Source organism: Pinus tabuliformis, chromosome 7, assembly GCF_031772625.1.
Source record: "Pinus tabuliformis cultivar Carrire ecotype Pingquan chromosome 7, CPIR1, whole genome shotgun sequence".
NCBI lineage: Eukaryota > Viridiplantae > Streptophyta > Pinopsida > Pinales > Pinaceae > Pinus > Pinus tabuliformis.
Genome location: NC_142293.1, coordinates 195,626,429 through 195,641,633, shown reverse-complemented (window position 1 = coordinate 195,641,633; position 15,205 = coordinate 195,626,429). Strand labels below are relative to the sequence as shown.

The 15,205-nt window shown below is 36.0% G+C and overlaps 1 protein-coding gene across 1 annotated transcript; it reads right to left on the bottom strand.

Annotated features, from left to right (window-relative positions):
- Positions 1-3,269: 3,269 nt before the first annotated feature.
- Positions 3,270-5,093, bottom strand: LOC149246527 (phenylcoumaran benzylic ether reductase IRL1-like). Its single transcript, XM_089455710.1, has 5 exons — positions 4,867-5,093; positions 4,615-4,749; positions 4,229-4,466; positions 3,844-4,047; positions 3,270-3,661 (listed from the first exon to the last, which is right to left on the bottom strand). The coding sequence occupies exons 1-5, from the start codon at positions 5,044-5,046 to the stop codon at positions 3,507-3,509; spliced, it is 912 nt and encodes a 303-aa protein (XP_089311836.1). The 5' UTR covers positions 5,047-5,093; the 3' UTR covers positions 3,270-3,506.
- Between the last annotated feature and the right edge of the window lie 10,112 nt (positions 5,094-15,205).

The following is a 15,205-nucleotide window of genomic DNA, read 5'->3' as shown; positions in this document are numbered from 1 at the left end:
CTAAGTAGTGGAAGATGTACTTGGAGGAGAAATTGAGATGCACGACAATGTAGAAAGGGAAGCGAGTTGACCCCTTCCTTACAAGATTTGAAGATGCACATGACTAGCTCGCTTCAATAGGATGAGCACCTGAGCCCTCATAGTTTGTACGATTGACACTGAATAACGTTTTAGAAAATTGGTAAGTTTTTTTCGAGAGCATCCTTGTCACAAAAAAATTGCTAGATTAGGAATGTGTATGGGCTAATCTCGAGTAGGAGGAAATGAGGTGTGATCTCGTGAACGCCACCATTAGTGGTAGTAGCAGGAGTGGGGCGAAAAAAGTGAAGGAAGAGGAGGTCCTGCCCCATGCGTCAAAGGGGTAGCACGAGTAGCACAGAAGAAAGAAGGATATTTCAAAGATCAAGTGCTTCGGGTGTGGTGAGTTGGGACACTAAGTCACTAAGTGTCCTCTTAGAAAGAAGGAAAAAGAGGAGAAGAAGGAACAACAAGGTGCATCTGTTGAGATCGACAAGTTGTCCTCCACATTAGAGGAAGAGTTTGCCATGATTTCCGAGATGCCTCCATGGGTGAGGTGGGGTGATTTGGAATTGTAGCCCAAGAGAGATACACAATGGGTAGGATCCTTGAGGAGTCAAACTCTTGGATCAAGACCTTGCTATGGGAGCCCATAATGAGCAGTAGTAGGATTGACAAGTGGCAATTGGTGCAATCATGTGCCAGAGTGACAGATGCAGTAGTTAGTAATGGTGTGAGACTTCGCAGCGCATAGGAAAGTTGGGAGCAGTGTAGTTAGCACACAACAAAGTCAGAAACAACACAAAGGCTTCAGTGAAAATGCAAAGGATTTAGTGACAACGCAGAGGTGAGAAGAATTCATAACTCGGAACACAAAGGCATCATATTGAACACAATTGGTTCAGTATTTTGAATGTTTTTTCCATTGCATATGTTGTAGTTGCAGCAACAACATATGTAGAGAGGGTTGCAGTGCAGATGCAGTAGGTAATAGTAGTTTAGAATGGTCAACAGTAGCACAGATGCAACTGATATCAGAGTTGCACGGTAATTGGTGGGTGGTAGAGCGACACATCAGCACCGTAGTAGGACATGGTGTAGAGACACACTGATGCTTCAATATGTTGCAGCAGTAGAGCACATTCCTAGCTAAGAGGGAGCGTTGATTTCTCTGGCCTCGAGATTTTCCGAAGAGACTAACAAACATGCATTCTCAAATATCGCGAAATCGTTTCGAGAAATTCCACCTAGAGATGGTTTAGTTAGAATAATTAAATTTTTTAAATGGTACCCTAACTCTAAACTTAGGAGATTTGGTTAATTAAAGGGTATTAATTAAATGTGGTGTGAATCTTCTAGAATAAGATGAAGATCAACTCCGAGTTAATCTTAACCCTTGATTATGTTTTAATTTTGGTCATTGGAGCTCCAATGAGAGATTATAAGGAGTTCAATGGGCACTTGAAGAACACTTTGATTGAGAGATGAGAGATCGAATTTCTCAAAAATATCAGCGTTGAGTTGCGAGAGTAAGATTGAGTGATCTTCTTGCAGTGAGGGGCAGGGATAATAGTCCGGAGGAAATTTTTCGAGATCGAGAGTTTGAAAGGCAAACAAGGCATAGAGGATTTCAAAGAAGCAACCCAGTGCCACAAAGAGGCATCACAGAGCTTGAGAGGGAGTTCGAAATTCAACTAGGAGAGTTGAGATCTAGTGCAAGAAGCCGAGGTGTGAGACTTGAGTGCGAGAGGGTTGAATTTCCAAACAACAGGAGATCAGAAGAGGAGGTGATGCAACCCCAAGAAAGTGTGACACGAAGATGTGTAGGATTGATACAAAAGTTACAGAGAGGGAATGTGGGGTCAACTAGTGTGTCCTCAACATTGTCGAATCTCCCAAATTAGTGTGAGATTTTTCTCACTAAATCTTTACGAGTTTTTCTCTATATCCGATAGTGAGTTTGGGAATCCAACGATTTGTACTGTGAAACTATTTGCATAATAATAAAATTCTTAGCTGTTGCAGAGGTTTTCCCAAGTTGGGTGTTGAAACATACCTCGGTAACCACACATGTAAAAGTAGGGAGTTAGAATTTTTTATATAAATTACCACAAGTAATTGTTGAAATCACAACCCCATATTCCTTATTAACCAGTAGATATAATGTTCATTACTACATGAAGTAAACTGCATTAAAGGACAGTAAGTTACAGAATGATTTGTTGTAGTGTAATAACATAAACTGTCTCATGAACCTTGCATCCATTTCATGATTTCCTTAACCATATTAATTAATCACTTACTTGGACATTATGATTATCATATCAAATAAAGAATCATCATCATCAAAGATTCAACATCATCAAACTGACACAAAAGGCAATCACACCATTGAACACTGATATACCTTGGAAACCCCGTAGGGTGAAAACCAACAAATGTTTAATCTTATTATTAAATGCTCGTGAGGGTTTTCACCCCTCACTCAATGGCTTATAAGGGATTCCATCCCTTAACCATTGTTATAAAATTATTACAATGAATTATCATTAAGTTGTCACATAACTAGCTAAAAGCTAATACATTTTCCATGAAACCCTTTACTTACATACTGCCACATGCAACATTCCTTGTGGCATGATTGTTCTAGCAATGTACGATCCTGCAACTCGTACTCATCTACATGGACCATTAATCATTTTCCTGCCACAACGTTAAATATAATCTATGCCTTGCGCAACTAATCCAACACATCATGATTACATTTATAAATAATCATATTAACTAGCATTTCCCTTCGGATAGGCACATATTCTTAGAGAACAAACACTAAGGCATTCCTTTGAAGGGACTAACTAAAACATCAGCTACAATCTTCTTACATGAAAATTTACATAAACTTTATCAAAAGATCTAGTCCTTTAGCTATTACTTTTGATGCATGCAAATATATAAAGCAATCTCACTCAACCTAGATTTTTCCCTGATGCGAATATATATCATTTCTAATGAAAGCTAACACAAATATTGTGTGCATACACATTTCATTCAACAAGAATCTAAGATAATAGTTATGTTAGCATAAAATTAATCACATATCATTTTCCTAAAGAAAATGACTCAATAGTTCTTGAATGGCTTAGCATAATAGCCCTACTATTCCCTTCTCTCGAATTCTACCAGTAAAGAGTTACATACTTCTTTATTAAAGGAAGTCATTATAACCCCATTTTCTATCTTCATATATGTAAGTTTCTCATCCTTCCCTTTCAAGAAATTATTTATAGATACCCATCTTTATGGTTAAAAATCAAAAAACAATATCCAACTTATCTAACAAAACAATCTTTTCAAGAGATTATTATTTCCAAAAAATTAACATCGATTATTATTTCCAAGAAAGTCAGCATAATACTTTCTCTACCTACGCACCAAATCATATTTGCAATGTCACCATAAAATTAAGTGGCCTCATAGAGCCAACTAATTCACACAAACTGATTGAGGTACTCGTCAATGGTAGTGCATTTTACTTCCGGGAATAATTCAGTAGCCTGCACCCCATTCGGTCCCATTTCACAATGTTCTTGATTGCCTTCCACAAAAGTTGAGTAGTGAAGACATAACAAAAAATCCCCAGTGTCTGGAACAACATATTTTTAACCACCATCAGACAGTTGACATTAAAATGAATTAATTTTACTACCATCAAACAGTTCACATTAAAATAAAATAAAATTATAAGATACTTTTGAGCAGAAATCCTTACTTTACCATGCCAATTGAAATATATCAGTGAACAGTGAGTGTCCTGGAAGTACTGACCTTGAATGGATTTGACGATCTGCTCTTCGGGTACATAGACCTTATCGAGAGTCTTGCCAATTTTGTTCTCCCATAAACCCACAAGCTCATTCATGGACAAAATGTTAGTAGCAGGTCTCATGTATAGAGTCGTGTTTAAAGTTCTAGGATCATCCACTGCTTTTATTGTGTATGTTGCAGCGTCATCACCAACCGGGAACACAGCTGTATATTCACAAGATAATCACATCCAAGATTTACATTTCTTGAAATTGTCTTCTAAACCAATTAATATGATTATAAGTAATTTGATTTTCATCCTAATCCATCTTCCAAAATTTAGAATTAGTTAAAAAAATATCATCACTTTTCAAAAATTTACAACAAAAATTAATGATCCCCACACCTTTGACATTTCCATTTCCAAGAATGACAACTTTGTCCCTTGGAGGGGCTGTAAGTCCAGTCTGTCCCAGGGTTGGAACGAAATGCCCTGCAAAATAGTAGCAGGCTATATATGTGTAGGGAATGCCTTCTGCTTCAATTGTCCGACGGAGTTTGGCTTTTAGCTGGAACATACTCTTTACAGGCTCCAACCCTATTTCTTCTTCCTCAACAGTCCCGAACTCAGATGGCAAAAACCTCTGTATCATGACGTAAAATACCATACCATACCCAACCCAACCCAACCGGATATCAAAATTTCCATTCATTAAAATATAGTAAGGAGATTATATTATCTATCAAGCAAAAAAATCCAATGCATAGCTGTTTCAGAGCAGCTCTTGATACCTTAATAGTGCCAACCTCTTTGATAGCATTGATAATACTGAACTGATCTGCTAGCTGCGCTGCGCCTACTGTGGAGATCACTACATCCACCAACTTAATTGCCTCCAGTAGGCTTGTGTAATCGTCCAGAGATCCCTGTAGCACATTGAATTTTCTAATGTGAAACTGATCATAGGATTTTGGTCATCACAACATGATTACTTCATAGAATAGCAGTGGGTTTGAAAACAATTAAGAGATTCATGAGATTACGTGGACTAGAGTTATTCCTGAGGCCTTGAAGGACTCGAGGAGCTGGGCTTTCTCAGGATTAGAAGCCGTGGATTCTCTGACCAGAACAAATGTGGGATGGCCATTAGCAATACTGGCTTTCGCAATATAGCGACCAATGGAACCTGTTGCACCAATTATGAGAATCCTGCTGCTCGCCATATCGTTTTCCGATCAAAGGATTTTAGTTTTTTGAGAATGCCAAGGTTGTGTGCTATTAATAGGCAGAGTGGTCTGTAACAATTTTGTTTTGAAAATAAATTTTAGGAAATTTAGATTACAGCAATTAAGTTTTATGAAATTTTTATTAAAATTTTGACTAAAATTTCGTATAAATTTTAGGAAATTTAAATTATAATAATTAAATATTTTTTGTGATAGTATAAATCCATTTCAACTATAAAAGAATTTCAACTAAACTACACTACACTAACTAGATTACACCCACTTTAGACCTCTGTAATAGAAAACAATATTAAATAAAAAGAAGACTGATACCAAACCTGGTGACATCAAGAGAGGAACACTTGTGGTCTTCACAGCGTTGCTGTGATGGTGCTATTCAAGATAATGTTTGGCAAGAAAAGAAATATATTTTAATTTGTTTTACTAGTGTGATAATGAGTTCCTATATATATTATGATGTTATTATTATTAATTTTTTAATGTGGTTTTAAACATGAAAACATTGAATCGTAACATTTCTATCTAATTATAGTATGATAATATTAGGAGCAGACTTCTAATTTGTTTAGCTTACTGTGACATATTATTGTTTATTATTATTAATTTTTTAATGTGGTTTTAAACATTGAATCGTAACATTTCTATCTAATTATAGTATGATAATATTAGGAGCAGACTTCTAATTTGTTTAGCTTACTGTGACATATTATTGGTCATCCATGACTTCATTATTTTTGTATTGTGCCTTTAACCCAAAAAAAAGTTATAACATTTGTGTGTAAATTTCAACACATGGAAAATATATACATGTGGAATTTTATACTTTTAAGTTATAAGATTTCTAAATTCTAACGTATCCAAGGTATATGGTATATCCAAGGTATATGGTATATACATGTATGAGTTTTATACTTTTCTAATATAATTAATTTTTCAATTAATAAAAATTATAATTTTTTTAAATAAATTAATTTTATTAAAAATTTTTATAAAAAATATAATCCTAATATTTTTTATTTTTATTTTATTGTTAAGAAGGTTTGTTTTATATTTGGTCTTATACTTATGAGAGTGGGTTGGGAGAGAATAATGGGTTAAGATTCTCTTTATCCCTTTTTTATTAAGTAACATGAGGGTGGGGTGAGAGGAATATTGGTTAATATTCTCATCATTCATGTTTTGGGTAAGTATTACTTTCATCTCTATAGTCATGAGAGTGGGGATATGAGGAAATGTTGTGCCAATAATGACTTCTCTCATTTTGGGCTAATATTGTGACCCCACTCCACCTCATCCCCAACCTCATAAGAGTGCCATTGGGACCAAATATTCCAATGGATGAATTTATTGGCCCAATATTTCCTTCCACCATTACCCTTATGCTACCCAATATTTCTCCCTTACCCCATTCTCATGTCATCCAATATTCCTCCCATGGCCATATATGTTTTACTCAAATTTTCCTTCCCACCCTCATGCATGTTTCACCCAATATTCCCACCGACCCTATGGCCCAATGAGGGTAGGTATGAGGGGAATATTGGGTCAACATTCTTCCCACTCCACTCTCATGTTTTACATAATGTGCCACCAAGAAAAGGGGCGGGAGGGGGAGAGGGCGGGAAATATTGAATTAGAATGTATGGCTTATTATCTCACTAATGTGAAGATGTTTTTTGAACTTTCTCCCCAACCCCATTCAAATGTTATACCTAATATTCATTACACCACTTCCTCAAAGCTGAGGATGGGGTGGCCACGAATATTGGATAAAACATATGACTTATTATCACATTATCATAATAATACAAATGTATTTTTTGAATTCTAAGAGAATAAAGTACAGTTTTTTTTTAAACTTTATATTAAGAAAAAGTGACCAAAATTAACACTCAAATGAAGTAAGTTAATTAGAATTATTGAAAAAAATTTAATGATTTTTTATATGGTTTTTCTTTTAATAGAAGAATTCAACATCCTCAAAGGATGTATTGCCATTATAGTATAGGACATTAAAGTATTTATAATATTGGGTGATAGCATGGAGTTAGGTTACACTTTTTGGCAAGACCTTGAGATTGTAGCACATTTTGGAGCTCCACAAAGAGTGTTTGAATAGCTAGATCCACAGTATTGGAGGTCAATCGAGCCTCAACTAAGGTGGGTATTCTATCCTTTTCGTCTTTTATATTTTTTTTGGAAAATTAAACAAATTAATTTGAAACAAAACTTACCATACAAAACAATGAAAACAACAAAAAAATTAAAAAAAACGCTTTAAATCAATTTAGGAAACCACAAAACCAACCTTGAAAACCACAAAAAACTATTAAAAGAACCTTTCAAAACAACTTAGAAAACCCTTCCAAAGTACCCAAAAAACTATAATCTAGGTTTTAATTTTTTTCCTCCTTACAATGTTTCGTTTATTAAATGCATATTTTTTATTTTGAATGGTAAAAACTTATTTTCTAATTATTTTAGGTGTTAAAGTTTTTCTTTAAGAATTTTGTGAAATAAATTTTTTTAATATTTTAATGTTTTAATTTTATTTAAAATGCATTTTAAATTTCTAACAATTATTACTCAAAATATATCCCATAAAACACCAAAAGATAACTTAACAAAACTATAACAAATAAATTAGGAACTTGATATTGACATGATGAATAACAAATCCAAAAGAGAAAATAAAAAAAACTATAACAAATAAATTAATTAATTAAGAGTTTGATATTAACATGATGAATATGGTTGCTAAGGGTAAACCACTAATTAAGAGTTTGATATTAACATGATGAATATAGTTGCTAAGGGTAAAGTACTATTTATAGAGTAAGAAAATATATTTTATTTTATCATTTTAAATTTAGATTAATTTATGTTTTATATAATTTTTAATAATAAATATAGTACTATTAGTTTTAAAATAAAAAACTATTAAAATATTAAAATTAAAAATCTAAAAAACTAAAAAATTATTATTTATATATATAGATATATATATATATATATATATATATATAACATTATGTGATTATATTTAACAAATTTTAAAATATTAAAATTAAAAGTCTAAAAAAATATATATTATTTAATTAATTTTATTATATATATATATATATATATATATAACTTAACTAAAATTTACATAACATGATGTTATAATATATAACAAAACATTTAATTTAGTTATATATAATATTTAATTATATATAATTATAACATAATATATATGACTATAACATAACATAATTTTATAACTATTTAACATAACTTAAAATTATTTTATATATATATATATATATATATATATATATATTAACATAACGAGTTCATAATATAACTATAATTATAAACATAATTATATATATTTAACTATTATAACCTAGTTATAACATCACATAGATATATACTATAGTTCTATATACATCGTTTATAACATAACATAGTATAATCTCTCTCTCTCTCTCTCTCTCTCTCTCTCTCTATATATATATATATATATATATATAAGTTAATGTTTCAATAATACATCATTGATAGATACATTAAATCCATCATGAAAAGTGCATTTGGTCATGTGAATAAAAGTATTTAGACTATTTCCTAAATTGTACTATATTGTTTCATTATGTAGTATGTTGTACAAGAAGCACTGTCTTCATTTGCTTGCATCTAGTACATGTGAGGTGTCAAAGTCAAACATTAAAGGCTTCAGTCTATTGGAGTATTTGGTTGGCATGAAATTTTATTAGTTTTGTAAACATGTTTACTTCATTTTTTTACATATATATTTATATAGTTATGGGCAATGAATAAAATGCATTATTTAGAAATAGGAAAAAGTGTGAAGGTAGATTTGATCATTTCTTTTCATTGTGTTTGCATGGAACTCAATACTTTGGTTGATAAATTATCAAAACATGGACTCTAAAGTTTAGGACTTCACGCTAGACTATTATGCTTGAGTTTAGAATTGGATTTTTTCTCAACACTCTTTTTGAGTCAAAATTTTTTCTTGGATTAGTTTATATGTATTATATGTATTTCTAACAGCCCTAGTTAAGGTTCCATGCAAAAATATACAAGACAATGGTTGATGGGACATATATTTAAAGGTGAATGGTGGGAAAAACATCCTAGTGGGTGTTTATTTAAGCTATTATGGCTTAAAAAAATGGAAAAGGCAATGGCAAAGACTTTGGAAAGGAAAAATGGCATTAATTAGCATTTTCTTTATGAAAGTAATGGAAATTAGGAGAAAAGGAAGGTGAAAGGTCACAACTTGCATGTGAGGAGGAAAATGAAAGAAAATAATGGAAAATGAAGAAAACCAAGGCCTCATTGATAAAAAAGCTTCTCAGGATCACTCGGAAGGCTTGGTGAGTGTAAGCTTTTGCTCAGGTTTTGCATTGGATCAAGAGAGGAAAAGAAGGTAAGAGGCAGGAAGGAGCAAGCAACGAAGAGCAAGATCAAGAAACTACATCGGTATTCTTTACACACATCGATTTTCATGTGTGTTTTCCTTGATATATTTGGCATTCATGGTATTACATGTGGTTCTTTTGCTATTGTGGCATGGGTTTAGCTAGGTGTGACATTATTTTCAGCCTAGCCTTGCCATTTCCAGATAGCGATGGCGTGATGGTGTTCTCCTATCTTCTTTGAGCTGGATTGTGAGATGGAATTGAAGCTAAGTGAGGTGGATTTCTGAATGATAGAACACATGGCCTAATGGTCCCTAAACCAGACTGTGGAGTGAACTAAAGCCACTAGGTCGACCCGGACTATTTTTTGTATTAAAGCTAGGATTGGGTTGCCTTGGTGGGCCTAGGAATCCTTGTCGGTCAATGGCATGATATACAGTAAAGCTAAGATGTGGATTTCTCTTCACTGGCCTAATCATCCCTCATTGGGATATGCAGTAAAGGCTAGAGAGTGGGTTTCAGTTTAGGGCCTAGTGATCTGGTGTACATTGTGGTAAAGTTTGAGAGACTATGAGAGATGAAAATTCCTCACAGTGTGGGTGGAGAGATCTGTTGGCATCCTTGCTTGTTTGGCCTAGTGATGTGGTAGATATCATGTTTAATCCTATTATTACATGATTATTGTGTCAACCTAGTGATTCAAGATGGATTACGGTAAATCCTGGTTTCTATTGATGAGGGTGAGGTGGTTTAGCCTCGGGATAGCTTGGTTGGTTCTTTTGGTTTGAGTCCCACATTCATGCTGGGAATATGGCATGGGGGTGAATGGCTGAAGAGAGATTTGGCTTAGCCATTCTATGGTCGAGTGGAACATGGTAGTCCCATCTATTATTTTTGGAAACTATGGTCAAATTCCATATTAAACATCTCAAATGACCGAGATGATGATTGAATTAGATTCCGCTTTTCGGGAGGACCAAAATCGACCTAAAGATCAACTTATTTGGATAAGCGAAAGTTGAGTTTTGAATTATTTTATTCATACATGTATTATGGAATGGCTCGACCCTCGCCAGATGTGTAACTACTTATGTCGGCATCAAACCCATGTGGACCCTCAGGAAAACCTATAAATAGAAGAGACCTCGAGCTCATGTGGACAAATTGATCAATCCATCTTCTCTTCTCTCATTGTCGTAGTTCACATAAGTCTATGGGAGGAAAGTTCGCACGAGGGTCTCAAATCTCAGAGGAGAAGCTCACATGGATCTAGGGTTTTCTCGATCATACATTGACATAGATCTTGGTATTTTAGTCGTTGGATGCTATTACACAAGCTTATTAGAGCATTCAGAGACCCATAAACACTTGCACAAAATGATCCAAACTTAAACAAGAATGCAACAATTTACAAATATAATCATAAACACAGAGATGCAGTAGAAAAACACTTCATTTCATTAATAGAAAAATATTGATCTGTTCTTACAAACAGAATGGAAATAAGATAGCTCACGTGATGGTAGCTTATATATGAGAAGAGATGTGGGAGCTACATGCCTTTGAATTGAGTTACAACAAGGCTTAAGGGCATTTTTATTATTGAACAATAAGAGAAAACCCTAAACAACTAAGACCCTAACCTGAGGAGATGTAATACTAAGATTTTATTCGCCCCGCTGGGGCTAGTTGGGCAACCAGCTTCCCACAGTCGTAATTTGGTCATATTATCTATGTTTTACATGTACAATACCTCATTGGAAATATCTCTCCAAACACTACATCGATTGATGCGATTTCTATGGAAATGACTGAGAAATTTTGCCAAACAATTGACATTTAGGGCCTCAAAATGGCTTTGGAAGTTCACGGCCCAAAAAACTGCCAAAAATAGTAAACTGTGCTATAATCAAGGAAACTAAAAAACTGAAAGAAGCAATGGTGAGGGTCCAAGTGGAATAGTAAGCTGGCCACCAATATCCACTTGGATCAGTACTCCCCCCTTAGGAAGCAGTGGTCCCCATTTCATTGAGTTCCTCCATTAGATGTGGAAACTTCTGCTGAACTTGGTCCCTTGTGAGCCATTTTCCTTGGTGAAGGAGTTGGCCTGCTTTGACAAATTGATATAGTTGTATCCTCTATTGCTGAGTGTTCTTTATCTTTGTCTCCATGATCTGATTAGCTGTGGTTTGTTCCATGCAGTTTAGGTTGAGCTTTATTGGTGTGAGTTGTTTTGCAATGTCAGATGTGTCCAACAATGGTGGATAGTATGGTTGAAGGTGATCTACATTGAAAACTCAGTGCAAACCAAGAAATGATGGGATGCTGAGCTTGAAGGCATTATCAATAATAACCTTGGTGATGGTGTATGGCCCATATCAGAGAGGGTGAATCTTGTAGTGGGGTCCAGCAAGGCGCTCCTTCTACAAATGTAGCCAAAATTTGTCTCCCACCTGAAACTTGTGTGGCACTCGATGTTGATCATGGCATTTCTTGTACTTAGGATTAGCTCTATCCAATATATCATGGACCTGTTGGAGGATGTGTTGAATCCGCTCAATGAAGTTGTGAGTCCTTTTAGTGTGGAAATGCATGTGAGACGAACTACTTGAGTGGCTACAAATGGTATGGACACATCAATGGGGCATAATGGCTAAAATCCCAGCCCCACCTGAAAGGGTTTGTGGCCTGTGGAGTTGGGGAGAGCCCTATTATAGTTGTGTTGGACATAGGGGAGAATTTCATCCCATGTGCGTGGATGCTTCGAGTTGTACATGTGCAGAATGTGTATGATCATCCTGTTGGAAATCTCTATTTGGACATTAGTTTTGGGATGGAAAGTTGTGGGCTTAATAAGTTTTTCATCTAGCATCAATGAGAGACTTGACCAAAATGAACTAACGGCTATTCTATCTCAATCTAAGATAATAGACTAAGGGATCCAAAGTGTACCCGCACTCACTTAAAGAAGAGATTAATGATGTCCTTTGCTGTGATACTCTTCTTGTAAACTGCCATGATGGCCATCTTAGAGAATCTATCGATGAGCATGAAAACATAATCATTGACGTGCTAAGTAGATGGAAGGCTCAACATATAATCCATGGAGACAGATTGCCAAGGCCGACTAAGAGTAGTTAGAGGAGTATACTCACCTTTCTTCTTGATGGTTGGTTTGGAAATCATGCAGGCAGTGCATGATCTAATGTACTTCCCAACATCCTGACGAACTTTTGGCCAATAAAAATACTTCTGCAATATCGTTATTGTTTTCTCTATTCTAAAATCTCCAGCGACCCGGCTGTAGTGCGCCTCGCAAATCATCTTGGCACGCTCACTTGAAGGAAAACATATTTGTCCTAAGTGGCATAAAAGTGCATCCTGAAGCTAAAATTTTGGAACTTGCTTCCCTTCCAGGAGTGTCTCATATATGTTGCCATATTCTGGATCATTGTTGTAAAGATGCAACCACCTTGATGTCTCGTGCCCACAGGATTCGAGCACAGTGGTTATCGCCATGACCGATGGTCTGCTGAGGCATTCAACGACATTATTGGTGCTTCCTTTCTTATACTTAGTGTTCAAATCGAACTGTTGCAAATGGGTCGACCATTTCCAATGGCAATCATTCTGAAACTTCCCTTGTTTCTATATGAACTCTAGAAGTTTGTGGTTTGTGTGGATGACCATTTCCTTCCCCATAATGCAATGCTTCCATTAACGATAGGCATGGAGAATGGAATACATTTCTTTGTCGTGGGTCACATACTTTCAGACTGTGTCTCACGGTGTCTTACTATGGAAAGACATTGGATGCCCATGCTAAGTAAGAACTGCACCAATAGCATAGTTGTAGGCATTTGTCTCAATCTCAAGTGGTTGTTGCAGGTCTAGTAATGTGGGCAGTGGTGCAGAACATTTGTGATTCTTCAACTCAAATAACACTCTTTTCTGGGTCTTCAATCGAAAGAACTTTGCTTTCGCTCCACCCTTGGTGATTGACTTAAAGGCGAACTGATATGAGAGAACCACAACACGAACCTACGGTAGAAATTGGCTAGACAGAAAAAGCCTCAGAGTTTTATTAGAGTGGTTTGGGTTGGCCAATCCTGAATGACTTGTATCTTTAATGGGTCCACATGCACACCCTACTCATCAATGATGTACCTCAGATAATTAACCTGGGTCAGGACAAAGGCGCATTTCTCTAAGTTAGCACACAACTTTTTTTGTCAAAGGGTTTGAAGGACTTGTCGAATATGGTGGAGATGCTCTTCCCAACTATGGTTGAAGATCAAGATTTCATCTAAATACACCACCATTAATGCATTGGTGAAGGGTCACAAGATGTCTTCCATCAGTCTCATGAGGGTTACAGGGGCATTCGTCAATCTGAATGGCATGACCAATCATTTGAAAAGGCCCTCCTTGGATTTAAAGGCAATCTTCCACACATTGGAGGGTTCGATAGGCACGTGGTGATAACTTGACTTCAAGTCAATCTTGCTGAAATATTCCCCCCCCTTGAGCTGGTCCAGAAGCCCATCAATTCATAAGATTAGGTACCTACTCTAGACAGTGATCTTGTTCAATGCTTGATAGTAAATACAAAGTCTCCACTTCCTGACCTTCTTCTATACCAATACAATCAAGAGCCCACAAGGTGATGTGTTTGGCCCAATGTGCTCTTTCTACAATAGTTCTTGAATCCGCCTCTTGATCTCATCGTTCTCTAGAACAGAGTGTCAATAGATCAGTCCATTGGCAGCGACACACCCGGGGTCAGATCAATGGAGTGCTTGACATGATAGTGTAGAGGTACCCCTATGGGGGAGGAAAGAATATCCATGTAGTCCTCCATGACCTTGTCCATCTGCTATTGTTGTTCATAGGAGCCCTACCTAGAAGCCATGGCCACAACCTTCTTCTTGAATTGGGGGAGAATCATAAGAAAAACAAATTTCCTGGTATGGGAAATGATCTTACTACATTGCTTTGTAGTGGTCAAAGAGATGGAAGTAGGGGGGGATACCTCTGGTATCCTATACAACTTATTAGCCAAAGTAATAATCATAGAACAATGTCTAGACTCATATACAAAATGTCCCTTCCACAAGTATGGTTGTCCTAACAATACATCAGAAAATTCAAGAGGAGCAACATCACACAGTACCTCATCCTCGAAGGGCTTGACGTTGTAGGGAAGGAAGCACTGCTGGTTGATGAGAACATCTCGTCCTTGGTGAAGCCACCCAATGGTGTACGACTGCAGATGTGTTGTAGTCTTTAGGCCCAACCGCTTCATCACCTCTACTTAAATGAGGTTCTTTTAACTCCCACTTTCTACAATGAACTGCAGTGGAGAACCCTTCACCCACATCTCTAAGTGGAAGAGTCGTTCCCCCTCCTCTAGATCTTCAGGCTCCATTTTCTAGATATTTATGGTGGCCATGGTGGCACTAGGATCCACATCAATGATCTGCTTCACTTTGTTAGTTTCCTTATCATGTTCTGATTCAGAGCCAAAACCTGCGTCTCATACGAAAGCCTTCATCTCAACCATGAGTGACTGCTTGGCTCGACAGTCAATTGTATTTTGAGTGGAGTTGTTATGGAACTCACACCATTTTCCCGTGTCCTCCTTCATCTTTTTGGTGTTGTTCTTTTCTTACATCTTCATAGGGTTGTCCTTGGAAGCCCCACCT